General features: G+C 46.9%; 8 protein-coding genes across 8 annotated transcripts; 4 read left to right on the forward strand and 4 right to left on the reverse strand.

Moving 5' to 3' along the window:
• Positions 1–111: 111 nt before the first annotated feature.
• DFL_001150 (uncharacterized protein) lies at positions 112–2,467 on the forward strand (the record flags this gene model as incomplete). The annotated part of the gene is made up of 4 exons (XM_067629727.1): positions 112–173; positions 253–332; positions 408–440; positions 1,011–2,467. The coding sequence occupies 4 exons, from the start codon at positions 112–114 to the stop codon at positions 2,465–2,467; spliced, it is 1,632 nt and encodes a 543-aa protein (XP_067495718.1).
• Positions 2,468–2,838: 371 nt separating this feature from the next.
• On the reverse strand, positions 2,839–4,027 carry DFL_001151 (uncharacterized protein; the record flags this gene model as incomplete). The annotated part of the gene is made up of 4 exons (XM_067629728.1): positions 2,839–2,921; positions 2,981–3,450; positions 3,514–3,625; positions 3,772–4,027. The coding sequence occupies 4 exons, from the start codon at positions 4,025–4,027 to the stop codon at positions 2,839–2,841; spliced, it is 921 nt and encodes a 306-aa protein (XP_067495719.1).
• Positions 4,028–4,145: 118 nt separating this feature from the next.
• Positions 4,146–5,657, forward strand: DFL_001152 (uncharacterized protein; the record flags this gene model as incomplete). Its single annotated transcript, XM_067629729.1, has 7 exons — positions 4,146–4,154; positions 4,530–4,702; positions 4,780–4,969; positions 5,035–5,090; positions 5,154–5,176; positions 5,238–5,362; positions 5,430–5,657. The coding sequence occupies 7 exons, from the start codon at positions 4,146–4,148 to the stop codon at positions 5,655–5,657; spliced, it is 804 nt and encodes a 267-aa protein (XP_067495720.1).
• A 633-nt stretch (positions 5,658–6,290) lies between these two features.
• On the forward strand, positions 6,291–10,120 carry DFL_001153 (uncharacterized protein; the record flags this gene model as incomplete). The annotated part of the gene is made up of 10 exons (XM_067629730.1): positions 6,291–6,331; positions 6,416–6,462; positions 6,537–6,554; positions 6,638–6,713; positions 6,790–6,947; positions 7,013–7,336; positions 7,400–8,625; positions 8,681–9,645; positions 9,712–9,958; positions 10,034–10,120. The coding sequence occupies 10 exons, from the start codon at positions 6,291–6,293 to the stop codon at positions 10,118–10,120; spliced, it is 3,189 nt and encodes a 1,062-aa protein (XP_067495721.1).
• Positions 10,121–15,340: 5,220 nt separating this feature from the next.
• DFL_001154 (uncharacterized protein) lies at positions 15,341–19,917 on the reverse strand (the record flags this gene model as incomplete). Its single annotated transcript, XM_067629731.1, has 5 exons — positions 15,341–15,587; positions 15,650–16,321; positions 16,373–16,623; positions 16,680–19,147; positions 19,203–19,917. The coding sequence occupies 5 exons, from the start codon at positions 19,915–19,917 to the stop codon at positions 15,341–15,343; spliced, it is 4,353 nt and encodes a 1,450-aa protein (XP_067495722.1).
• Positions 19,918–20,990: 1,073 nt separating this feature from the next.
• Positions 20,991–21,545, reverse strand: DFL_001155 (uncharacterized protein; the record flags this gene model as incomplete). Its single annotated transcript, XM_067629732.1, has 4 exons — positions 20,991–21,035; positions 21,103–21,293; positions 21,367–21,418; positions 21,483–21,545. 4 exons carry the CDS (start codon positions 21,543–21,545, stop codon positions 20,991–20,993), a joined length of 351 nt encoding a protein of 116 aa, XP_067495723.1.
• Positions 21,546–22,332: 787 nt separating this feature from the next.
• Positions 22,333–22,906, forward strand: DFL_001156 (uncharacterized protein; the record flags this gene model as incomplete). The annotated part of the gene is made up of 2 exons (XM_067629733.1): positions 22,333–22,406; positions 22,471–22,906. 2 exons carry the CDS (start codon positions 22,333–22,335, stop codon positions 22,904–22,906), a joined length of 510 nt encoding a protein of 169 aa, XP_067495724.1.
• Positions 22,907–22,991: 85 nt separating this feature from the next.
• On the reverse strand, positions 22,992–24,699 carry DFL_001157 (uncharacterized protein; the record flags this gene model as incomplete). The annotated part of the gene is made up of 4 exons (XM_067629734.1): positions 22,992–23,192; positions 23,253–23,655; positions 23,716–23,975; positions 24,034–24,699. 4 exons carry the CDS (start codon positions 24,697–24,699, stop codon positions 22,992–22,994), a joined length of 1,530 nt encoding a protein of 509 aa, XP_067495725.1.
• Positions 24,700–25,819: the final 1,120 nt, after the last annotated feature.

Consider the following 25,819-nt stretch of genomic DNA (forward strand, 5'->3'; position numbering starts at 1 on the left):
TTTGTTAAATAAATTCAGCGCTGCAGCTGTATCGTATCTTTCTGCATAATCTTCATCCTCATTTTCAATATCGCGTAGCGGTGATAATTCGATAATCATTCGCATTCCATCATGGGTCAACCGTCGACCCAGGCATCTAATGCCATCATTTACCTCACTTATGGATTATTCCTGTAAGCTATGATCTCTTTATCCGTACTTTTTTTTTCTTCTTTCCCCTGCCTTTGCCATGTGCTAACATGCATAACCTAGTGTGATGGGCCTAGGCTTCGCGTGGAAGTTTAGGAACCAATCCAAGGCGGAGTTTTTGTCGTCGAATAGGACGCAGCGAGGTTTGATTCTTTGCAGAAAATGCGGATTTTATATAAATACTAATGTGTATATGTTTTTTTTTTTGAATGACGCAGCCATACCGCTCGCGTTAAATTTTATCGCAAGCGGTGAGTAATAAAATACCAATCGAGAATATTCAACTTTTCAGCAAAAAAAAAAAAAAAAAAGCGGGAACAGTATTTTCCAATCCGAAAATGCAACATTTTCAACGCGCAAGTGGACTTGGTTGAGGGCCTCGCCGATGGCTCCTCCTTTAGTCGATCGAATTTTCGTCAATGGATTTCAGAAATGATATATTCTGGATGCAAAAAGCCATTCGAGTGACTATCTTGAGGTTTGTAGAACTAAAAAAAAAAAAAAAAAAAACTTGAAGTTTTCATCGGAGAGGTGCGTGGTGGAAGATAACTCCGATGAACTTTTGTGTGATTCGTGAGCCTATCTATCTACCACGCAGCCCTCCTTTGTGGCTACACTGCGGGTGCTTAGAACTCCTCGTCCCGTCTATATTTCTCGAGGAAGGATCTTTTCTAGATTCGCTCGAGATATGGCGGGAACCAAGGAAGTTTCAAAGCTGAGACTTTACCGTCAGAACTCGATCAAGTTAATACTTGCGTGAGGAACGTGTTACCGCTTTCCCCCCCTTTTATCCCCTTTGCTTTCTTTTCAAAAGACGATAGGCACTGATTTATCCCCCTTTGATCCTTCGGTACCTCCAGGTCTCGGCTCTGGTATTCTCTTCACGTATCCTGATATCGGCGCCTTCGCCGGTGTCCAAGGTCTCCTCGTCTACGCCATCGCCTCGGCCTCACCGATCATTCTATTCGCCGTATTGACCCCCATAATCCGTCGTCGCACACCCAACGGGTTTTTGCTCACAGAATGGACGCGCGACCGTTTCGGCGCTCCGGCTGCGCTATACCTATCCGTCCTTACCATGATAACCATGTTCTTATACATGGTCGCCGAGCTCTCTGCCGTCAACGCCGTTATCAATCTTTTGACCGGATTGAACGGTCTCCCCGCCTTGATCGTCGAAGTGGTGGTTACTACGATATATACCTCACTCGGCGGGTTCAGAGTCTCGTTTGTTACGGATAATATCCAGGGTGCTTTGGTGCTCTGTATGATCGTCATCTGCACCATTTCGATCGGCACGAAGTCGCATATCGATACGTCACTCATCGGGCCATCGGGGCTTACCGGTGCGACGTTGTTGGGTTGGAAGTTACTATATATCCTCCCTGTTGCCATTTCCACCAATTTCATGTTCCTATCACCGTTCTGGATGCGGTCTTTCGCTTCTCGAACGGATAAGGATTTATACATCGGATCTGCGATCGCGGGGGTGTGGATATTCGTCATCCTTACGGTTACCGGTTTCACGGGTATCATAGCTGTTTGGGCCCACGGAGTCGATAAATGGGGACCGGTATCCGAATGGTCTTCCGTTGCGTTCTTTTATCTGATCGCAGAACTTCCGGCTTGGGTCGTCGGGTTGGTTTTGTTGATGGTGGTGGCGTTGAGCACCGCCGTCTTTGACAGTTTGCAATCGGCATTGATATCGACGGCGTCGAATGATCTTTTTAGGAATAAACTTCCGTTGATATACATCCGTGCCGGGGTGGCGATACTTACCATCCCCGTCATAGTGGTGGCTATTAAAGCCGACGCCAGCGTGTTGCAAATATTTTTGATATCGGACATTGTCAGCGCCGCTGCCATTCCCGCTTTACTATTGGGGTTGGTGGATGCGTTGTACTTTTTGAGCGGATTGGATGTTATTATTGGCGGGTGCGGAGGAATACTGTCGGTTTTCATATTCGGAACGATTTATTACGGAAGCGCGAAGGCCGGCGGGGAGTTGATTTACATGAAGACTTTGTATGTTGACGATTGGGGGGTTTTCGGAGCTTACGTTGCCGCGCCGGTGGGAGGATTGTTGTTTTTGTTCGGAAGCTGTGCGATCAGGTTGGCGGGATTGTGGGTCTTCGCGAAGGTTAAGGGACAAAGGTTTGAGGGGTTGGATAGGCCTGTTAAGAAGGTTCAGAGCGAGGTCGAAGGGGAAGGGGAAGGGGATAATGCGGTTACGAGGATCGAGGATGTGAGCGATGGAGGGAAGGACGTGAAGCCTTGAAGCTCTTCGGAAGGGACATGCCATGGGGTGTACTCGAGAACATAAGACTGGTACTCGGATGGGAGGGAGAGGAAGAGGAAGAGGGTGGAAGAATGTAATGGAGGAAGAAGAGGAAGATAAGTAATGGGTGGAGGACGACAGATCGACAATGCAATGCAATTAATTCCACTCTTCTTATATTCCACACTCTTTGTGCCGAACAACTGTGAATGATATATACCATCCCCAGGGTATTCGTTCTGGGTGTAAATATGTGCAAACGTAGTATACAAAGAGTTCGTATGTATGTACAATATCGTACCTTCAGACCCACCTGGTCTCGTACCCGGACGTAACGAGGGAGGAATGCCCCGCCCTGGATCGAGGATTGGTTATCGACTCCACCTTGCACCGCTACCGCTGACGGTCGAATCTCCTCCCTGAGGCGGCAAGCCATGTGCTTTAATCTCGTCCACTATATCATCGTTAGCATGCTAAAAGAATTCGAATGATAGAAGAATCGTATGTACGTACTCCCACTCTCCGGTACGGTTCCCCAAACCACCCACGGCCCCTCGGGGATACCCTCTTTCCTCCTCTTCGACAAAACAATATACTCCACCGTCCTAGTCGGCTCTCCGGTCCCCTTCACAACCTTCCCATCAACACCTTTGATCAAAGCCTGTGTAGAATCAATCCTAACCACCGCCTGTCTAATACTATTCTCATCTCCCTTCCCCTGTCCCAACATTCCGACTTTATGACTCATAACTCTTGATTTTGAATTATAACCCGAGAATTTCCATGAGAATTGAACGTTTGCTGGGCGAGAGATTATGCGGTTTCGGAAGGTGTTGTAGAGATCTCGGCCGCAGATGCGGGAGAGGGCGTCCACGTCGCCGCGGGCGAAGGCGGTGTACATGTTTCGGTGGAGGGCTTCGGCGGAGGGGATTAGGTCTTTACGGAGGAATGGGTCGGAGTGCCAGATTCGGGCGAGGTAGCGACTATAACGGATGAATTCGTTCGTTAGTATGATTGGTATGCGATAGCAGAGGGTGGGAACCTACGAGACGAGGTCTTGAGCTTTTATCTTTATGCGAACCCATTCGAATTCTATTCTGTTTTTGGTGTCTGTGAATATCGAGGGGCGGCGAGAGAACGGAGGGGTGACGAAGGTGCCTGCCGATGTATGATATATCATCAGCATCTGTGGGTATTAACGACAACCACGACCACCAGCTATCACCACCGGACATAGATTCCGCCAAGCTCTTCAATGTCTTTCTTTTGTTCGAGGAAGGAAAAAAAAAAAGGGTAAACCGTACTCGGTAATAGTAGCTCAGCGACTTCTTCTATCATTCCTGTCTGGTTTGTCCTCATGGACGCCGTGGGTGTTTCCAACTTGTCCATACGAGCCATCGACCTGTTCAACTGCCGGTTCTGTCGCTCCACTTCTGTGATCGACCTGGCCTGGGGCCGGAGGATGATAAGGCATGGTGAGCGCGTGGAGATGATACCGATGGTGGGGCGACGGGAGAGGATGCGGCCTGCAGCGGCACCGAATGGCGGGAGGGAGGCCATGCCGCACTGATGGAATACAAATACCACAATTAGCAACTTCAATTGATCTCGATACGATAACGGGTCTGTGCATACCTGTTCCGAGGGTTTTGAACGTCGTCGTCACCGTCGACGGCGCATGTGCATGGTATTGTTATGTTCGGGTAGGGTAGGGTGTTTCGGTGGCGTGGTAAATTTTGCAGCAATGCAAAAGCAAATTGAGGGAAGCAGAAGGGAAGGAAGCTCGGGCCAAGTCTTTCGGTCGGACTTTCCGTCGACCTGCCACTTCGGCCTGCGGAGAAGCTCCCGCCTTCACATGAGTCCTTACTTACCTTCTTGGTACTTGGTTGGCTCTTGCTTGCTGCTCTATTTACTTATATTACCGGGCCGGGTGCTCGAGGTATAAATACGGGGCGATAGGACACGGACATTTACTCTCACATCGGACGGATATCGATACTACAATACATCGTCGACGACAATATTTCGAATCGAACCATCAGCTCTCAAGCTAGGCGTCTAGGGCGACTGCGAAGTCCAAACGGTTAAAGCTCTGGCGGCCCGCTTACCTCCTCTGCCGCTCGAGGAGCTTCAGTCTCCGGAAGACGCTGCGGCTGCGGCGGCGGTAGCTAGCGATGGGCTAGATAGTGGTGATGAGAAGGGCGATGTCAGACTGCATCCCAGGATTGCTGTTGCGTAAGCTTCTATTTCACTCCGTATATAAGATTCACAAAGTGCTTGCTTGCTGATGGGTTTATTGTATAATTTTTCAGTCTGGGAGTCGACCGTCGATACCACAAATGGCTGATGCTAGCCCGGGCGGGGTCCACGCTACCGTGTGCTTTGGGCTTTGTCAAGTGCGTCTACGCTGGCTGGGAGGAATGGGAGGGTCGAGGTCTTCGTGTTCGTAGTGCTGTGGAATTTAGCACTACCATGAAGGAGATCGTGCTGGCTGCCGCTTGGGTATTACTATTCCATTACCCTCCTCCTAGCTATGTATACAGGATTGACGGGGTTTGGATATATAGATATTGGGGGCAGGGTACCAGTGCTTTCGGTTTACTGACAGCCTGATGACAAGATGGTGAGCTGCCTTTTTTTCTCCCATAACTCGGATCGTTTCAGTCTAATGGATCTGTTGTAATAGGCTTGTCAATTATACACCATTAGGTTGGTCGGTATGTTACGACGATATACGATGATAGTGTACTGATTGGTTACGAATACGCAGCGACGCTTGTACGGCTGATTAGCATCACAGGCATCATTGCCTATTTTATTTCCGGTGCACATTACTGTCTAGGCGTTAAGAGCGATGCGAGAATGTTGTTGCCTGCTTGGATTATGATATATTGCGTATGCTCTCCCTTACCCCCTCCCTCCAGCTCCAATTGCTAACCGATAGGAATGTATTGTATATCAGACAATTGGGGTTGGATTTCATATCGTGAGAATGCGTATTAGCGAGTACAGAGAAGTATCGACGAGCATTACGGTGTTTACGGGATTGAACTTTGCGACAATGATGGTTTTGCTACAGGATTCGCATGAGAAGAGGGACAGGCCGCCGTGGAGGGAGTGGGGTAGTTGGGTCGGGGAGTTGGTGACGGTCTGGTGGGATCGAGTGAGAGTGCAGGAGAGGGACCTCTGATCGTTATTAATATCGAGAACCCCCCCTCCCATGGATCCCAGCGCCTGGGCTTCGAGGCTAGTTAGGCTCGAGGACTGGGCATGTATCTTGTACCTAGGCACTTACCGACAGCAGCGGCCAAGCATACTTTATATACTACCAGTGCAAGGTGTTTACTGAGCATTTTACTTGCAAATGAAATAAAATAAATTTTTGAGAAGAAAGAGCCGCCTGTTTGACGTATACGCGTAACCACACTATGCTTCGCCCCCTTCATCTTTGAAGTTGTGAGTTCGAGGATTTTAAAATTGAATTTTATGGGATGGGATTGCGTAACAGCGTCAGCTTGGCCGACTTGTAGGGACTCTCCGCATCTTAAACTATCACCACTTCTGCACTGCAACTGCAACTGCACTGTCACATCCCCATCTCTCCTTCTTAATATTATATCCCCACCGCCACCCCTACGGACCGGCTCTCTCCCCTTTTACTCAACATAACCTCCGATATCCCGAACATCCGACTGCTTCTCCGGTCCTCTTTACCTTCTTGTCCTCTCTTATTTCCCTTGTTCGAAGAGGGGATAGGCATCCGCTACTTCTACTCCATAATTCCCCGTCGCAACACCACCACCTCGGCTGCATCTACTGCATCATGGCATACACCGGACCATCACGAAATGTCGACCTGTCAAAGTATGTCTCGCAAGTCTTCTCGTCAAGAGACAGTTGTTGAAATTGGAGTTTGCTGATGGGCGAGTGAATGAAATAAAATTACAGGACAGAGTCAGAGCTTGCTGTCAATATCAGGAAAGCTACAAGTATTGGTATGTACATCTGGTGACCACCCCCTTGCTTCACTCGGATTTACCTGCTAATGCTTATATCGTCGTGATAACAGAGGAAACTGCTCCAAAGCGTATGCTACATCCCTTCGAGAGCTATACTTGCAGCATCATCCGACCGTCTCCGATTCTAACCAATCCCTCGTCGATCGTATAGGGAAACATGTGCGCAGCTGTATTGTCTACACATGGGACCACAAGTCGTCACAATCGTTCTGGGCGGGCATGAAAGTGTACGGTCCTTTTGTCCCAAGCAACTTCCGGTGGACTCGGAGTCCCTTTTCTGACCGATTATCCATCCTCTGATAGGCAACCTATCCTCGCCGATGAGATTCAGACTTTCAAGGCCCTCCAGTGTATACACAAAGTCCTACAGGAGGGTGCTCCGATAACCCTTAAGGAAGCGCAACAGCATACGCAATGGATTGAGAGTCTTACCCGCGGCGTGAGCGGAGAAGGACTCAGGGGTACGCTGTCCATTCGCGATGTCTCTACAACTTATTATCTCGCGACATTAACAAGAAACAACTAGGATACGGACCGCTTATCCGTGAATACGTTTATTTCCTCCTGAAGAAGCTTCAATTTCACCGACACCACCCGGAGTTTAACGGCACCTTCGAGTATGAGGAGTACATCAGCTTGAAGACTATCAACGATCCAAACGAAGGTTACGAGACCATCTCCGATTTGGCAACCCTCCAGGACCAGATCGATACCTTCCAAAAGCTCATCTTTGCGCACTTCCGAAATGGGACCAACAATGAGTGCAGAATATCCGCCTTGGTACCTCTCGTACATGAGAGTTATGGGATTTACAAGTTCCTTACTAGCATGCTGCGCGCTATGCATCAGAGTATGGCTTATCCGGACCTTGAAGTAAAAATTCGGTAGAGTTGCTAACGTCGGAAAAACGTAGCCCTCGGTGACGATGAGGCCGTTGAACCTCTACGAAAGCGATATACCTCCCAGCACTACCGTCTCGTCAAGTTCTATTACGAATGCTCCAACCTTCGATACCTCACCAGTCTTATCACCGTCCCGAAACTCCCCCAGGAACCCCCGAATCTCCTATCCGAAGACGACAAACCACCAGCGTTACCAGCTAGACCCGCCAATGAAACGCCAAAGCCACGATCCCCGTCACCGCCCCCGCCGCCCGCCAAATCCGTAGAGCCCCAGCCTATCAACGACTTCTGGTCGACTCAGGAGGCACAGAATCAGCTACAGCAACAGCAGCAGAGGCAATACGAGGAGGAACAGCGGAGACTACAGGAGCAGCTAGAAGCCGAAAGACTACGACAGCAGCAACTCCAATTCGCCCAACAGCAAGAATTTGAACGTCAACAAGCTCAACAAGCCGAAGCTCAGCGACTCGCCCAAGAACAGCTTCTTAGAGATCAATATGAACGTCAAGTCCAGGGCAAACTTGCAGAGATGGAACGAGACCTCCTCAACATGCGCGGTCGATATGAGCGAGACCAACTTCTTCTCGAACAGTACGACAAGAAGGTCAAGGCGCTGGAAATCGAACTCCAGAATGTTACGCTCAACGCTCAGCAGGCTTCCGCGTCGAAGGATGATCTTATCAAGTCATTACAAGAGCAGGTGGCACTGTGGAAGAGCAAGTACGATTCTCTCGCCAAACTCTACTCGCAGCTTCGGACCGAACATTTGGATCTTTTGCAAAAGTACAAGGCTATGCAATTGAAGGCCTCCTCAGCACAGGAGGCGATCGATAAGCGAGAGAAGTTGGAAAGGGAGATGAAGACGAAGAATTTGGAGTTGGCCGATATGATTCGAGAGAGGGACCGTGCGCTATTTGACTTGGATAGATCGAAGGGCGGGAACAAGGATGAACTCGAGAAGTTGCAGAGAGAATTGAGGATGGCGATTGATAGAGCTGATGCGGCGGAGAAGAGCAAGGGATCGGAGTTCTCGGTGCTTATCAATAAGCATACAAGGGAGGTTGATGACTTGAATAGAGTTTTGAGAGACAAGCAGAGGCAGCTGGATGAACTGTCGGCGAGAACGAAGGACGGGGATAGTGATCTTCAAAGACTGCTGCGTGATAAGGAGGATGAGATTGATGTTATGCAGGAGGCTATGGATCAGTTGATTCGTGAGATGAAGGAGCTTCAAGATGTAAGTTCTTTGTTTTGCCAAATTTGATGTGGGGATCAGTTGCTAACTGGAACAGGCTGCCGGAGAACGAGATCTTGCGACTGGTAACCAAATCGACAATGTATTGTTGGATCACATTGGCAAGCTCAACAGTCTTATCGACTCCGTCCTACAAAGTGGTGTCAAGCGTGTGGATGATGCTTTGTATGAATTGGAATCGCCAATGCAGGCTGGTAACCAGAATGCTACTGCGGCGTACTTGCTTTCTCAGCTTGAGAAGGCTGGACTTAGCGCCACGGAATTTGCCACCTCATTCAACAACTTCATTGCAGACGGACCGAACGGTGACCATTCGGCAATTATCAAGACCGTCGGCGTACTCGCTTCTGCGATCTCTGACGTTCTTGTCAATGCGAAGGGTATCACACGTCTTGCTCCGGATGAGAAGAAGGCAGATGCCATTATCAACGCCGCCCGACTATCCGCAAATGCCACCGCCAAATTCTTCAACGGCCTGATGTCCTTCCGAATCATCGACTACGACGACGATGCGAAGATTGGAATCGTGGTTTCTGGAAACCATGACGTCCACCAGAATCTTCAGAAGCTCTCCAAGCTTACTGAAGCATTCGCTCCTAAGGGTGGCAGTCTTGCCAATCAATCCGGCAACCTAGAAGATATTGTCGACCGGGAACTTGGTGCTGCAGCTGCAGCTATCGAGGCTGCCGCCGCACGATTGAGCAAGATGGCTAACCGAAATAGAGACTATGATACCTTTGAGCTTGAGATCCATGATTCGATTTTGAATTCCGCGATTGCGATTACTACTGCTATCACGGCCTTGATTAAAGCTGCCACGGATTCACAAAGGGAGATTGTAGCCCAAGGCAAGGGAGGTGGTTCTCGAACTGCTTTCTACAAGAGGAATAATAGGTGGACTGAAGGGTTGATTTCCGCGGCCAAGGCAGTGGCTACTTCGACGAATTTGTTGATTGAAACTGCGGATGGTGTTATTGTCGGGAGGAACAAACTCGAGCAGCTGTATGTCATTCCCTTGTTTGTCTCTAATTTCTCCAAGACCGGTGCGCTAACCTCTTGATATTATAGTATCGTTGCTTGTAACGATGTCACCGCTTCCACCGCCCAGCTTGTCGCTGCCTCCCGTGTCAAGGCTACTTTCATGTCCAAGACACAAGACCGATTGGAGGGAGCCTCGAAGGCTGTCAACTCGGCTTGCAGGTCGCTGGTTAAGCAGGTTCAAGATATCATCAAGGCGAAGGCTAGCGTTGACAACGATGTTGATTATACCAAATTGACTTCACACGAGTTTAAGGTTCAGGAGATGGAGAAGCAGGTACGTATATTCTTAAATCTTTACAGCAAGGTTTTATAGGACGCATGGCTAATTCTGATGATTTCTATGATATAGGTTGAAATTTTGGAACTTACGAATGCATTGGAAAGGGCTAGGAAGGATTTGGGCGAGATGAGGAAGCATTCTTATAGGGAGGAGTAAATTTTGTTTATTTCGTCTATTTTTCTTTTCTTTGGAAATCATTTACTACTCTTACTTAGCTATTACTACTGAACTAGCATACCAGTGTCTTTGTTTTTCTTTTCTTTTTTTATTTCTTGTTTGGTTGGAGGCATACGCATCTTTCCTTGTTCGATACTGTCGGATATCAAAAATTCATACGTCTGATTTGATACCTTTTAATTCTTTCCCCAAGCACTCATATCTGTGCGTTTTCCCCGATAGAGAATGACTATAGGGTATCATGATATATCGATCTATACCAGGGCTCAGCCAAGCCGGACATGGTTGTATATACAAAGCCAGTATATCCGGCATGTTTCGTTTGTTTTTGGAGGCTGGTCTCCATGTTCAGTAGTGCTTCCTTTAGGTATACGTCATTTCTGTCGACGCTTGCGTTCATATTTAAACATTTGTGACCCATGTCTCTATCATGGCTATGGGCCTATGGTATGTAGAGGGTGATAAAACACATTGCCGTTGCCGTGGCTCCCCATTAGCCACAACGTCAAGAACTTTGCCTATAGCTAGGCTCTGCGTAGTGGGTTTTCTATTTAACTTAAGGCTTGTTCGGGGGCGAATCTATTAATCGGGGTGTAGTTAATATTGATGATCATCGGGGTGGCCGGGCCTAAAAGATTGGAAATGGGCTATTGTTCATTGGAGAGGCAAATCGTACTGGATCATCCGTAGGAGATTGGTTCATGAGACTAGACTGATCGATATTTTAAAATTCCTGCATGGTCTTCGTTCTTGTCTCTTCAGTAGCCCACCCCTTCTCATAAGGAATTGGGGAACATTTATATTTTGTGGGGGCCGGTTGGTAGGTTTTTGTTTGGTTCGATGCATGTAATCTGATCTGTTATGAAGCACTAGCTGAGGTTTATATATAAAGCTGTAGTTTAAAGGTATCAGAACTCGGTTGTTTCTATATTTCATGTTATCGTAGTATAGAGCAGAGTGACATCCTAGTTGTAGCTATTTGGTAGTTATCATCCATTTTGTTTTAGAATTCTTGCATTGGATATTCATTCACGGATATGTTCTCGTTCTTTCTTGGCCATATATCCAGTCTGACGGATCTTATTAAAAAGTAAGCACGGCGATAAGGTAGGCTGGGGGGACCTTGCGCATTAAATATGGGACCTGCGAATACTAACCCTTGATATATTTCTTGATAAGTTTATTAGTGGCGACTAACATCGTGGTCATCACCGCGAGCTCTATAGTTCAAGTTGTAGTTATACACCTTTAAGCTCGTATAATGTATATAATCTCTGCTACTGAGTAGTTGTAATTCCATATTTTTCTCTCCAGTACGGCATATATTCTTTATAGGTTGTAATGAATTCATTCTTTGCGGTTGTATTGTTAGGGTACATGCATGGTTACGACGTTTATGTCGCCATCGGTTTGTCGACAGGTGTGTATTAGAGCTGGTTTGTATATAATGGAAGCATTTATGGATAGATTTTGCAGCACTCCTGCGTTACAGAACTAGATAATTTGGTCGGTTAATGAAGCTGTACGTCTTCATCTATTTTGGGGTTCTCTAGGACGAAGTGGAGTCTGTTGAACATGTTTCCGGTGGTCGCTGCACTATTCTGGAACTTACTACGAAGTCTCGTGACCCATTGGACTGTTAGAATATCTTAAATATATATTTTGCTGAAAGCGATGTGGATTTGGGGAAAGTTTTCCATCTTTAGGGCCTTGATCTGGCGTTTGTAGATATCATTCCCCAAAATTAGCTGGACTTGTATGCAGAGCTAGTATGTTTTAATATAATGTTATCTCAATATGCACACCAATCTTAGGCATCATATCGTAGAAGTCTTTTAGATGATGTATTAGGCGGTTGATTATCTGGCATCTTATTTCGGTATTCTTTGTTCTTCTTCTGGCGTTGAATTGTACGATCTTCTTCCAGTTCCTTCGTCATATCTTCTGTTTGGGAATCAACCTTCACAAATGCATGGACTGGAAGGTTCTGAACGTAGAGGTTTGAATTTTTGTATATTCTGGGTCTCGTACCCTGCGGTGAATGATGCATGTAGTATATATATGGCCCGCCGCCAATATTTTGGTCATAATGGTCGTATATATTAGGGTTTTCTTGATCATGACATACTTCACCTCGTTGAGGTATACATAATATATCCATAACGGGTCTATAACTCCTACTGGACAATTTGGAGGGTCATAGTTGTAATTTTAGTCGTAGATATAAGTATAAGCCCTATATTTGTTGGGATCACGATAGAATCTGACTGAATCAAGGTTCGCCAGTGAACCATCTGTTGAAGTTGGACTTGTCGGATAATCATGTAGCTTCGTTTTTCTACCTACCAACTTCAGTGTATTATATATCGACGGCTGCTTTTCAAGTTGTTTAGGTTATAGGTTTGAGTAAAGGTACGGATACTCCCAGATTCATCCGCTGGAATCTAATCCTCTGTCTAGTTAGTTCTAGTTGAATCACGTTAATATGTGGGATATTGTTCAAAGAGAGGTGCGATTTAAATTTATCCTGGTACCTCATATCTCGAAAATAATCCGGTTTTCTGTCGATATATATAGTTGATCATGAGTTCAAAGGGTTTTGTGTTCCCGAGGTGGGCTATTGGTTGATAATATATATGATTGACGGGAAATATCATGAATATTTGCTAATCCCTTCTGGTTTGGGACTTGAGAGACGTACATATACTTCTCATGATGGCTGCTTGTAATCCACAGAATGTCGCTCTTTGAGGAAGGCATAGCCTCGGGGTTTTCTGCAGATGCACAGGGAGAGCGGTTCGATAGGCTTTGAAAAATGTAAAGGCAAAAATGCGCCTATGGTCTTGGATGTAAGCGTTAAGAATTATATATAGAGTATCAGCGGTAGGATCACAATCGATTGTGAAACAAAGGTTCAACTGCTAGATTATTATGTCATGTTCATAAAACTGTAGTAAGTTGGTCGTAGGACGGGTGTTGTTTGTATATAGAAGACTATATATTCCTTACGAGGTTTCGGTGCGCAATTGCTGGTCATGATATACAACCACGTTCATCCCCGTAAATATATTTCATGAATACTGGCGTTTCTTTTGCTCCTCGTCGAAGGAATGGCTAACGCCCTTCTACCAAAACCATCATTTCGATAGCATGTTCTCCTGGAAAGAGGGTAGACGTATATGGCGGCCATGTGTAGCTGTCGAGAGTCGATTCCGGTTAAGAGGCCGGGCTTTGTGTACTTACACCCAGACGAAATTGTATATATCTTGGAGTCTACCAACAAAAATGTCGAAGCTGGCATCTCGGTCGCATTGAGCGCTCATATCCTCATTCATGAGCGTTAACGAAGTGGAGGAATCGTTTGGCTCCTATTTAGTCTTTAGTTCTTTCCAAATGGCTTGCAGACTATGTACATTGCTTTCGTTTTCATCGTCGAGTGATCGCCCTCTAGCGAAACGATATTCAAGCCGATATTGAGAAGGAGGAAACCCTGGCCATTAACATGATCGACTTTCAGGATCAAGGCGGTTACCCAAGGTTGTGGAAATGCCGCTAGGCGTTAGCGTGTTCGGCCAGTCTAGCTGCTGGCTAGCTTCCAGTCTCGTCACCATGGGTCCGAGGAGCGCTTTGCAGATGTTTCTCCTTAGCATGCCAACGAAGGCATCTATGCCTCCTGTTCCAGTTAACTTCTTGGCCTATTCTTCAATGTAATCATCGAGAAGTCCCGCTATCTGTCGAATGCTGATGGGTTCACCGGCCATGTTAGTGATACATGGTGTAGCCTTCAGATTGAATTGAGTTTCTCTCCTTAACCCCTCCTTATCTGGCCTGATATTTCCGTGAGGGGAATCCCAAAACATCTAATATCCTAGATAATAGATATTCCGGACCGCGTTGCTTGTTTGTGACAAAAAGAGCCTTCGTAATAGGCTGATGTCACGCAACGTTAATTTCTTCCTCGGTGGATCAGGTATCGCGAACAGCTTTGTACTGACATCAGTAATTAGATATCGGGCAGGATAAAGCACGGCACAAGAACTGCTATTATGCATTGCTTCAAATATTAGATCTCGAGGAACACATTGCAACGGTTTCGTGAGTCGTTCGAGTAGATAGATCTGAGGTAAATTTTTGGTGCTGAGCAGTCACGCTTCGCTAGCACCGAGACTAAGTCTGGGGATTTGTAGCACCTAGCAGGTAGGCGGCTGGCCCCGAGACTAAGTTTGGAGGTAGAAGTGGTGGTATGCAACCCAAGATATAGATATCAAAGTAACCAGCGTCAGCCACATGCGGTTTCGGGCCCCTAGAACGGGTGTCGCTGCATGCTTAGTCTGATGGAAAATAGATGAATGGTTGGGTGTGGAGGCTGGTGATAATTTTGTAGTCTCAAATCTAGGAGTGAAGTGAAGTGAAGTGAAGAGGAAGGGAGATGGAAAACGTGCAGGGGAAAGGGGGGCCTTATATACCTGTGCCGAGCAGTTTTTGGATCACTCCTATGGAAAACTTTTGATGAAGTGGATGACGAGGTCAAAAACACAACATTGCCACAACATTACGCTATAGTCACAGCTAACTTAGTTCCTACTACGTCTTTAAATTCATAAAGGAACTAGATATATGAAATAGTAAACCTCTTGAGCAAGTAAGGATAAGTCTATCGGTTATCATAACAGGAACATTAAAAACAAACCACTCAGCTAAGATCGATGAAAAAAAAAAATGAAAAAAACATGACATACAGAACAGACTCGCAGGACTCGATTCCAAAGAAAAGACAAACAGACCCTATTCCCAGGTAACATTGAAAACCCAGCCCGACATAAATGCTGCATTTTGCTACCACCCGCAAGATTAAAGATTCCTCACCGAAGGAAAAGGCAACGGGGAGGAGAGGAGAAGAAACGACCCGGGGACACCATATGAATGCGATAGGGAGAGAAAAAGCAACAACATAGAATAGAGGATGATCGTAGTTGCTGTTTAGATTAGCAGCTGATCAGAAACATTATTAAAACCCGTGCCTGGAGGTCGCTGGGAATATGCTTATTAAAGTAGTTGATAAAGGAGGATAAAAATCGGACAAATAAAGTAGAAAATCATAGGGCTCTAAGCGCAGGAAGCCGTGAGCCTGTGTATGTTGTATCTTTGCCTCTAAACTGGTCTAGCGCAACTGTTCCCACAGCCCCGGGGCCCCTGGATTTATAGCTGCAAAAGCTCCTCCGTAGGGTCGTCTAAGCCCATATTCTTGTATTCATGATCACAAGCATAGAGATTGATATGATAGTCCCCACTTGTCGCACACGCCAACATCATTCTATGAGGGTGGAACGTGAGGATCGAGATCGGAGACGAACCTTTCTGGTGAAGGAATGTAGAATAGGGCTTGATGGACGATAGGTGCGTGCCGCTTGTGTTCCAGAGCTTGATTTCATGGTTGAGGCCTCCGCTGTAATAAACGTCAGAACTATGACTCTTAGGAAAATGGTGCACCGGGGAAGAAACACTTACGTAGCAAAGACAGGCGCATGTTCATGTACAGCCAGACTCCTCATGCCGCTCTTATGCGCCATGACTTCCAGAACTGCGTTGGCATTGCGAATATCCCAAAGTTTGACGTCGCCATTCGTGCTACCAGTGACAAGTTCTCTCAGGCCACCACGTTGCATGTGTACCTTGGTGATCCATGCCTTGTGTTCTTTCCATGCCATGACCATGGCATCACGTGGGTCAAGCCGGCGATCATATACTCTCACAGCACCATCGCCAAAGCCGGCCACAAAGATATTGCCAGCGACTTGGTCGGAGGTGAGTGAAGTTATACAACTGCCGGATCTTGCGGGGATATCCTGCAGACAAACTTCTCTAGGTGCATCCCACACTCGGATGACTTTCATATCGCCACCAACAAGTAATGCCCCACGTCCTTGCTGCCACTCAGCAACTAAACCGGAACTTCGGTTTGACGGCAAAAGATCCGTCAATGCCCTCCAGGCCGACACAAGTTCTATATTTCGGTCGTCTTCGTAGTTCTTGTAGATTCGCACAACACCGTCTCCACTCCCTGTTAATAGAAGAGCCACATCATCCTCGTTGAGGAACTTTACATCCGTAATACGGGTGCCGGAGGGGTTTCCGTTACTGAATTGGTTAAGTCTATATCCCTTACTCCAATCCCAAACTCTGTTCTCAATGTCAGCTATCGCTCATGAAATTAGTGGGGGTAACACATACGAAACGGTGTCCTTGTCGTCAACGGATACCATGTGATCTTCAAACTGATGGAGTAGAAGTCTAATCGGCTGGCCGCCGTTGTTCAGCAGCCCGATTTGTGAATCCCACTTTCCGACCGCAGCTCTCTCCTTTTGTGGCTGTGTCCTAGAGATGATATTTTCATTCCGGTTACGCCTCCAGAGTCGCTGGTTATAATCCAAACTTCCGGGCTCGTCTGCCTCCGTTGGTTTCATTTGTGGCTCTCGGAAGTACTAAGACACAGTTAGCATGTATTCAAACACCTTGATATAGCCGGTTCCGTTCGTACCTCTACACTCCACTCGAAAAAAGTACTTGTGAGTGGAATTGTTGGTGGCTCTTCATCGGTTCTCGCAACAAAGTTCTTTGGCGTGGGTTGCTTCTTTTTGAAATATCCCCCGAAAATTCCGCCGTCCCCAGCCTTCTCTCCCGGTAGCCTCTTGTCACCAGGGACTTGTCGTCCGTTCGGCATGAGCTTGTTGGGCACCTTGTCCATAGGAGTGAGGTCACCCCCACCTAGGGCAAGGTTCTTCAACGACGTTGCGATACTGAAAGTTCTCTTAAATGTACTTGAAAAGTATCCATCGGCCGCCGTTATATTCGGTGAAACCGGTGCCGATTTGCTGGCTTTGAGCTCTGCCTGGGCAAGGGAGAGTTCCCTTGGAACACGAATCCTGAGCTTGGAAATCTCGTCGATGATTTCTTGCGCCGGGTCACCGAGCGGGGAAAGGAGCAGAGCTCGATGAATATAGTCGACAATGACTGTCGCATTCTCTGCAACCTCGATGTAGGGATCAGCAGACAGCATCATTGCCGTTATCCAAACGCTCGAGTATATTGTCTTCTCTGAGATACCATCAATTCTATCCCGAAGGCTAGTATGACCTTTCATATGGGCAAGCTCTCCTCGTAGAAACTCGAATGCAGCAACAAGGAATTTGCTTTCATATCTCTTGATATAGACCGACAAGAAGACTGCAAGCTCTTTCCTAACCATACTGCTACCATCTCCGGTAATGTGGATCGCAGCAGCGGCCATCTCGGCTTCATAGGCCGCAATCTTCCCAGATTCGTTGTCGGGCGTGCCGATCAAGGTCGAGATTGCGTACAACGCTGCCGTCCGAACTTCTGGAACAGGATCTACGAGCATCGCGCAAAGCTTTAGGTGGGCATCTTCTTTATAGCCTAGCCACTTGGCTTCCGGATACTCGTGCCAAAGCTGCGAAATACATAGGCAAGCCCATTGCCTCAGGAGTGGGTTCTCCGGCTCATTGAAATGTGCAAGGCATGATTGCAGAACCCCAGGATTGATGCAGACAACTTGACCCTGGTGGAACCCCCTGCAAAATATACTGAGAATAAACGCACACATTGCTCGATGTTCCGAGGCATTCTGAATAGGAATACCAGAGTTCGGCGTTAGAATTTGTGTAAAGTAGCTGTATCCGTTGTCTTTCAACAAGTCAATTTGACATGACGGATCCACCGCTAGTAACCTAGCCCAAATAAATACCATAACCGGTTTGAGCTCCGCCGCAGCCGACTGTAGAAGCTTAAGGACGTATGGGAAGATCCCAATACTCAGGGCCAAATTAACTGCCCATGGTCCGAGATCTAAAAACTTCGACAGAAGGATCAGGGCCCGCAATCGATGAACCTGACTCAGCAAAACTTGCAAAACTATTGGAAGTTGGTCTGGAGGTCTTCGATTCGCGGTCCCCTGAGTCAGATAGACTTCGAAAGCCGTCAATTGCTCGGAAAAGAAGGAGGAGTGTTGGTATTCAAATGCTGGGCCGCTTTCTTGTGCCCTCAGTAATTGAGGGAGCTGGGACAAAACGCTCTCCACTGCCAAATCCCATGACTGCCATAGCGGGTGGTGATGGGTGCTAGGCAATGCAGGGCAAGAGACAGGGTGGCACTTATAAACCCTCATTATCCGCTGCGCAAGAAGGAAGTTCCTAAACAAAGCCGCGACCATCAGGTCTTGCCGGAATAGTTTCTTGAAAAGCGGTCGGGGAAGGGTATTCCAGGCGATTGTGTCAGTAATTGCGGTAAAGATCCAATTTAATTCTCCCAGTGGCGTTCTTCTCTCCTGGAGCCTCCCTGGTATCTTCAGAGCCATATCAAGAGTAACTGGCGATGGCAACGGATTTTGAAGAACGTAGAATCGAATTGCTATTTCGATTGGAGTAGTTAGGCAGCAGGTGAAAAGGTCGGCTGGGAGGTCTGGATTCATCGGCAAAGTTTCCTTAGGTCCACATGCCGCCAGTTGAATGCAGTCAGAATACGAAACGGTCGAACCCGGCTCCTTAGACGGGTTGTCGCGATTCTCCTGCTCATGCTTCTCAACAAATCTATTAAAATTGGCGACAATGTTTCCAGCATCACTACAGTCGTATACGAACAAACTAGGCGCCCCGAGCCAGCTTTGTAGATCGTATAGCGATATGGGGATGTATTGTGTATAGTTCTTATTAAAAACCCAAATCTCCCCGCTACTTGTAGGTTTTGGTACGCCGTGGCCATTATAGTGGAAAAGTATGCGCTCATCCTTTGCGTTCCTACGCAGAGAGCAGCAAAATTTCTTCGTTTCTTCGACAGAAGGGTCCAAATACTGCTTATAACGTGTTCGGATGCTCAAAGTTTCGTATTGGGACTGAAGATTCTTGCCAATCATCTCCAGTGCCTTGGGGCTTGGGTGGGAACCCGTGTCGACCCAGCATTCAAGCTTAGCGCACGGATTCGTTTTAACGACATCTAAACCAAATCTATTAGTAAGTCCACGACTGATAATAAGGGCTCAGTATCCAACCTGGTGGGTCAACGCCGATATTCAAGCACAGTACTAGGGCAGCGGAAACCGTCTTAAGTCTATCCTTCATCCTCCACTCCTGTACAAATGCGGCATCTGTGTATCTCGGTTTTCCACCCGTATCATGCCGTTTGTCATTGTAGTACATGTAGAACGCTTGTTCTAGCAATTCAAGATATTCTTCAGAATTGTATTGCTCGGCGAACCCATGCCTCACTGCGAGATGGTCCCCTGGTGGAACATGTTCTTGAATCCAGCTATCGTCCAGATCTGGAGGAGAATCCAAACGGCCAATATCCGGTACCCCATGCTCGAAAATTATTGATGCTCTAGCTCCTCTTCCTAGGGCTCCATTTCGCAAAGTACCATTTCGTCCGTTCAGCATCGCACCGGTCGATTTCCGTTTTGAGAGTTGTTGGCCAGTGCTCCCTTCTCCATCAGAATCACCACTATTCTCGGACGTCGAGTTTGATGAAGTAGGAGCATTATCCTTCGGACCAGTAAGGGTTAATGGCGCCATGCTTTTTCGTCGTATGGATCCTGCATCAGGACCATTCCTCCGAATTTCGCTGGTTCTACGGGCCGTAGGGTCCTCATAATGACCATTTGTCAGCCGGCTGTTGCCGTTAGCATTGCCGTTTAAATGGTATTGGCTCGATTGTCTTCGCTCCGAAGCAGCCGGCGTCGAGCCATTTGGTCGCTGGAGGGCAGTCATCGCGGACGGCGTGGTGTGTAGATAAATAAAACGGGAGCAGACGATGCTACTCCCGAACTTTCAGGCGTATTAAGTATATTTCAGCGTTTGATAGAGAGATCGTGACGATTTCGGCCGGGAGACGGAAAAGTCTAATAGCGCCAGGACATGATGGTCCAAATGATCAAGTTTCGCTTAGCCGCGTAGCAGCTACCTGACCAGGTTGCAGTTGTCTGCTGGCTGCACTTTGGTGCAGATTCCGGCGATGGTCGATCGAATCTAGGGCCGAAAGGCGCAGAGGTGTCGCAGATGGACTCTGAGAATGCTATGACGGTTATCGACGGAATGGGATGGCAGGAAGTGTAGTCGGGAGTTTGAAGGATCCGAGCGATGGGATGGTTACGAGGTTGTTTCTGAAATCTTGCACGAGGAAGAAGAAGAGAATGTGTGGCTGAAAAGGAGCTCGCGTACCAACGTGCGGCTCCCTCCGACCAGACTATGATGACCTGTACATACAGTCTATACTTTGAATATCCAGTATAATCCATGCACGGCCAAGGCCAAGGACAGCCAGTCCTGCCGAACCCTGACTAGGTCAGTCTTTATATCGCTCTTAACTTGCAGGTTATTAATCAGAGAGCGATGACGATGACCACCTCCGCCGTCACCCTACGTATACATGTATACATATATACTACATATGCCCATTAAATGGCTCTTGGCCAGATGAAAGTATCATTGCAGAGGCTATTTTGTACGCCCATGTGATAGCATTTAACATTCGTGCAACAGCCAACCCTGGCAATCGGATTAACCACCGTCCGGAAGAGGAATCTTTTGGGGAAAATTTTAGAAAGCATGTACACGTTTTTTTTTTACATTTGATATCCATATACATAGTCGATTACAAAAGACAGCTATATCGCTCTCAAACCGCATCTGGCAGCTGACCGGGACACTGTGATATGATATCGTGCTGAATTCGTCGAATTTACGAATCAAAGAACAATTGGTTCACAGGTTTTTAACAGTCATAACTGCCCCATCTATGCCGACTCAATTCACCAAGCTCCCGCCGTATATATTGGGTACATCTACCAGTCCTCCTTGCCGAACTTGTTAAATTTGTCATGGAGATGCTATACCACAATTAGCACAAATCCTGCTACACGATTCTCACAATTTCTAGGGCAATCCATCACTCACCTTCGGTAGGGTAACTTCTGGAATGATAACGGAGTGCAACGCCGACGGCGCCTCCTTTGGCTCCTTGCTCGGGTCTCCATGTGGGTGGTATTTGTACTTGTACTTGGCATCCGGGTCATCGGAGTGCCATGGCATAGACTCTCGGGGGTGGGCGACAGCTTCGTGAGAACTGGCGGTAGTGGGCTTGCTAACTATATGAATTCGGAAGTGATATTAGACCCCGTAGACCCGTCGTAGAAAATTCCAACAGATATCCATTTGTACCAAAGTAGTATCCAGCAGCACCGAGAATACCGGTCATAATGGCGCCCAAAACCTGCAATTCATCCATCCCGCATTAGCCGTTAGACCTCGGTCATTGGTCCTTCAAAGTCCCTCACATATAATTCTGGATCCCTCTTAGCACCCTGCTTGAGGACAGCAGATCCCGCTTTCGAAGCCATTGTTTCGGTGAGTAGGTCGTCAAATAAAACGATCGGGTTTGGGAGGTTTTCGAAGGTCAATTGTCGGAGAGAGTTGAAGTCGAGGTTACCCTGGGTGGCCTGACAAGAAGATCATTCGATGATGAAACATTCCCGACGCCAAGACCGGCCTCACATATCCAACAGCCAACACATATCGGACGTGAGGATATCGATCCAACTATCTTGTGAATATTACTAGTCCACACGTGGATACCATGGACTCAAAAGTGGAAGAGAAACAACCTCAGCCGGCATATCTTGCCTCTCCAGGTTCAATTCTTCACGTGGAGAAGGCATTCTATTCCTCCATTTCTTCGGCTCCCCGCACCCTAAAATCCGAAGTCACAATCCCGCCCCGCTGTGCCAAAGCCTTCAATGTCCCCGCAACTCATATCGTACGCTTTTCTACACCATCGGGCCCGCAAGTAGGAGATTTAAATATTTGGAATGCACAAAATCCGCGGGAAAGATTTTGGGCATCTAGAACTCGGCAGTTACAAGCAAGCCATGTGACTACTTACGATAAGCTGTGGAGTTGTCTGCCTTATTTGCGGCCCATGGTGACAATTATTGGAGACTCTTTAAGCGATTTTGGGGTTTCAAGGTGGGGTGGGAGGTGTCATGACTTGCTTGGTGAGTTTTGACTTCAGGGCGCGCCTTAGTCACAGGAAGCGTTTTCGTTTTTAAGCAATTCTAGGTTATCAGGAACGAGTTCTGATCTAAATGAATTCTTCTAGGAACCCGCTGCGATCCCTATGTAAACAAAATGCTTACAGGTGATGACTACGATTTCTACTGCCACTCCAATCTAGTCAGATCGGTTATACCATTCGGGTTAGCGTAAGCCTCAGGTTCAAAAGCCTTACCTTGTTTAATTTCAAACTTCAAACTAAACAGCAAGTAGAGAGTCAGATGTCCACGATGTCATCAATATTTTCCAAGTCACCGGCCTCAACGGCCAAGGAAAATACTTTATGGAAGCATCGCCTGCCAAACCCGGTGACTACATCGAGTTTTTCGCGGAACAAGATTTACTAATGGCATTGAGTACTTGTCCCGGTGGAGACTTGTCAAAGTGGGGATGGGGTGAAGGAAGTGCCGGCGATGAGGAAGATGGGAAGCAGAGTATGTGGGATTGTTGTAGGGAAATCAAAGTAGAAATATTTGAAATCGATGAAAGGGCAAGATATGTTTTAAAGAGCTGGGAGGAGCCAAAGAGGTCCGAGTATAAGGGGATGCATGGTATGAAAATACCAGGAGGTGAGCTCGTGGCCTCAGTCAATATGTGGACAGCCGGCAGTGGCGTGGAAGTTATCAAGGCCAGTTTACGAGACGATTGAGAAGTATCAAGTTGCTCTCCCATGACAATGAGACTAGTTACAATGATATGTGGGGTCACCGTAAATCCATATAATCGAAGGCCACTCATTTCGGATTGGCTGGTCTCGTTGACCCTTCTTTTGTTGGATTGATATACTTTTGGCATGCCTTTACAGCCACATCTTCCGCCATAACAGACCACCACTCCTTGCCACCATACTTCCACAGTTCTTCTATAACAAGAACCAACTTTAGTGCCTCTAGGAAGGAGTTCGAACCGCCAATATACCAAGGGCCCCCCACAATCTGCAGAATCAAGCCAGTCAGTTAAAATGCTTCTATACCAGTATTCAAATGGTGTCTTACATAGTTACCACCATCATCTTCGTAAATTAGGTTCAATTCCCACCTATGACCAATCACGACGATCGCCGGAACACAGGGCAGAAGCTCCTTGCTCGCACCAAGTGATCTGGCCTTTTCCAGGATAGCGACGGCCCCCATGCCGGCATGCATCTGGGCTTCTTGCCAGTTACCCGCTTGACACGTTGCCTTGATAACGGCAAACGCAGGGCAATATCGTGACAGAGTATCCCAAAGAGGACTCAAGTTAAAATCCTCTGGGACTTGCTCCGATAGGGACTCTTCTTTGAGCTTTTTCAACGGCGACCCTGGATAAGAAACATTCGCCTCAAATATGAAATTCACCTCAATATCAAGTACATTATCAAGGTAAGCTGCCTCGAAATAGCTTTCGAATTCCTCCCCCCTATTATTAATGAAATTAGTCTTGTTATACCTTGAGTATGTGAAAGAATAGAGTCCTCACACGTGCATGTACATCCTCTTGACTTGGAGCTTACGGATGGGTTTCTCGAATAACTGCTTTCTTACTACCCCGTTTAGAATACAATTAACAAGTTCGCTCCACGGATGTTCATCGGCGTTGAGTATAAGCAAATCCGTGCTCATCTGAACAATCCGTTTAACTTGTAGCAGAAGCGACTTTGTATTGTCTTCAATAGTCTTTGCCTTTGAGAATAACCAACTTGGCAAAGCTGCGTCTGGGTACTCTTTTTCCAAATCATCCTGGACGACACGACCCATTAGCGGTTTGGCTCTAAACAGGCCATCTAGCCTATTGTACCTTTAAACAGCCTGGAAGACATTGTTGCGCTAGATTGTCTGGGCTGGTTCGTTTTATGAGTTCTCTAACGCCTGGGGGCAAGGCCCCTTTGATAGTTTGGTTGTGGTGCGAAAATAAGATGGGTGGATTGGAATGACGAAGTTGGAGGCGCGATTCGACAATCCCGGATGACGTTACTTCTGAGAAACGATCTGAGGTATCTGATTCTGAAGTTTTTTCATGAAGACCTGATGCCGAACTCGCGTCGTCCTTTCCAGGAGATCCTCCCCGTACACTCGGGTTACTACCAGCGTCACTCTGGTGTAATTCAAAATCCGCTAAATCTTCCCCCGCCTTTTTAATATCACCCGACAACAGAGAACGGGAAAGTGTCTTTGGTATCTGTGGTTGGAAAGGAAATTTTCCAGCTTTCTGTACTTTTTGAAATTCTGGTATGTCCACGGTTGGTGGTAAATCGGACAGCTTGGGGAGGAGTGCTCTCTTTTCGGGCGGCAGGATTTCCGACAACCACCGGATAACCTCAGGGGTAGCTTGGAGGGCTAAATTCTCCTTGGCCTCACCATTTTGCAACTTGAATCGTTTTGCTTCAACGGTTGGAGGAAGAGGAAAGTTGGCCGGGGTCGAACTAGATGTAGAAAAAGATCGTTTACGCGTGGCTGTAACCATCATCGATTGCCTCGTACAACAATGAAGAGTGCCGACTTAACTATTCGTCTTGTATATATGAGCTCTCAGGTTTAATTGGAGGACAGGCAATCAGAATTAAAGTACTGTGTAAGAATCGTTAACTCTGGCTGGCACTAACTGTTCGGGTACATGCATAAGCCCTCCTACACGCGTTGAGGTGGTTGTCGCCATTCTGTTACACAAGATCGACAAACAACACGATTGACAGGGTAACTGAACGATGATTACTTAATACGGGACCATAGTTTCTAGGGTTATTGTTCGGTCGACACGACAGCTCAAGATCAATAATATGTTTTATTTTGCGTCATAATCTTTTATGTATCACAACCTTAAAATCTTTAGATCCTATCAATTGCAACCCTTCGCCAGCGCAATAAATTAAAGTCCTTGATTCGGTGAAACCCTGATCTCATCTAGTCTCCTAGAGCGCACCTTCGGAGCTTCAGACTGACAGCCACAGAAATCTCTTCCAAACATCGAAGATAATTCGAAGAAATCCCAGCCGGGGTAAGTTCCAGCTGCTGGGGCTCTTGATCCGGGGCCTCCTCCGCACCATCCCAAACCCAAGCTCGAATATCATAAAAGTTCAACAGGTACAGAGCCCTCTCGACTTCCATGCTCACAACATTAGAACTAGAACACTTCCAAGATTTTGATAGTCAAAATGAAATATTGCCGGGTTCCTACCGCCCATCCTCAAAAACTCAGCAACCGTGCTAGGAAAGTATTCCGGTGCTTGACATGAGAAAACGCCACTATCATCTCGCCCAAATTTCAAGACAGGTAGAAGCCGACATGTGCTTCTTGATGCACGTTTGTTGTTCAAGTCGGCGGCCATATTCCGGTCCATTCCTCTTATGCTCTCAGTCCATCTTCCCAAACCCTCAGTATAGTCTGCAAGCGGGGAACTTTGCGGCTCAAGAGAATCATGACCGATAAAAGGGTGAACTATAGTGGCAAAGTTGTACTCGAGTAGTTGGGTTTTATGAACATGCAGTATATCTCGTTTACGAAAGGCTAGTGAAAGCTCGCAAGTTTCTAAGCTAAAATAGCTTCTAAGAATCAGGGGGGTTGTAAACTTTGGCGTTGGACATTT

Source organism: Arthrobotrys flagrans, assembly GCF_004000055.1.
Source record: "Arthrobotrys flagrans strain CBS H-5679 chromosome Unknown unitig_15, whole genome shotgun sequence".
Classification (NCBI taxonomy): Eukaryota; Fungi; Ascomycota; class Orbiliomycetes; order Orbiliales; family Orbiliaceae; genus Arthrobotrys; species Arthrobotrys flagrans.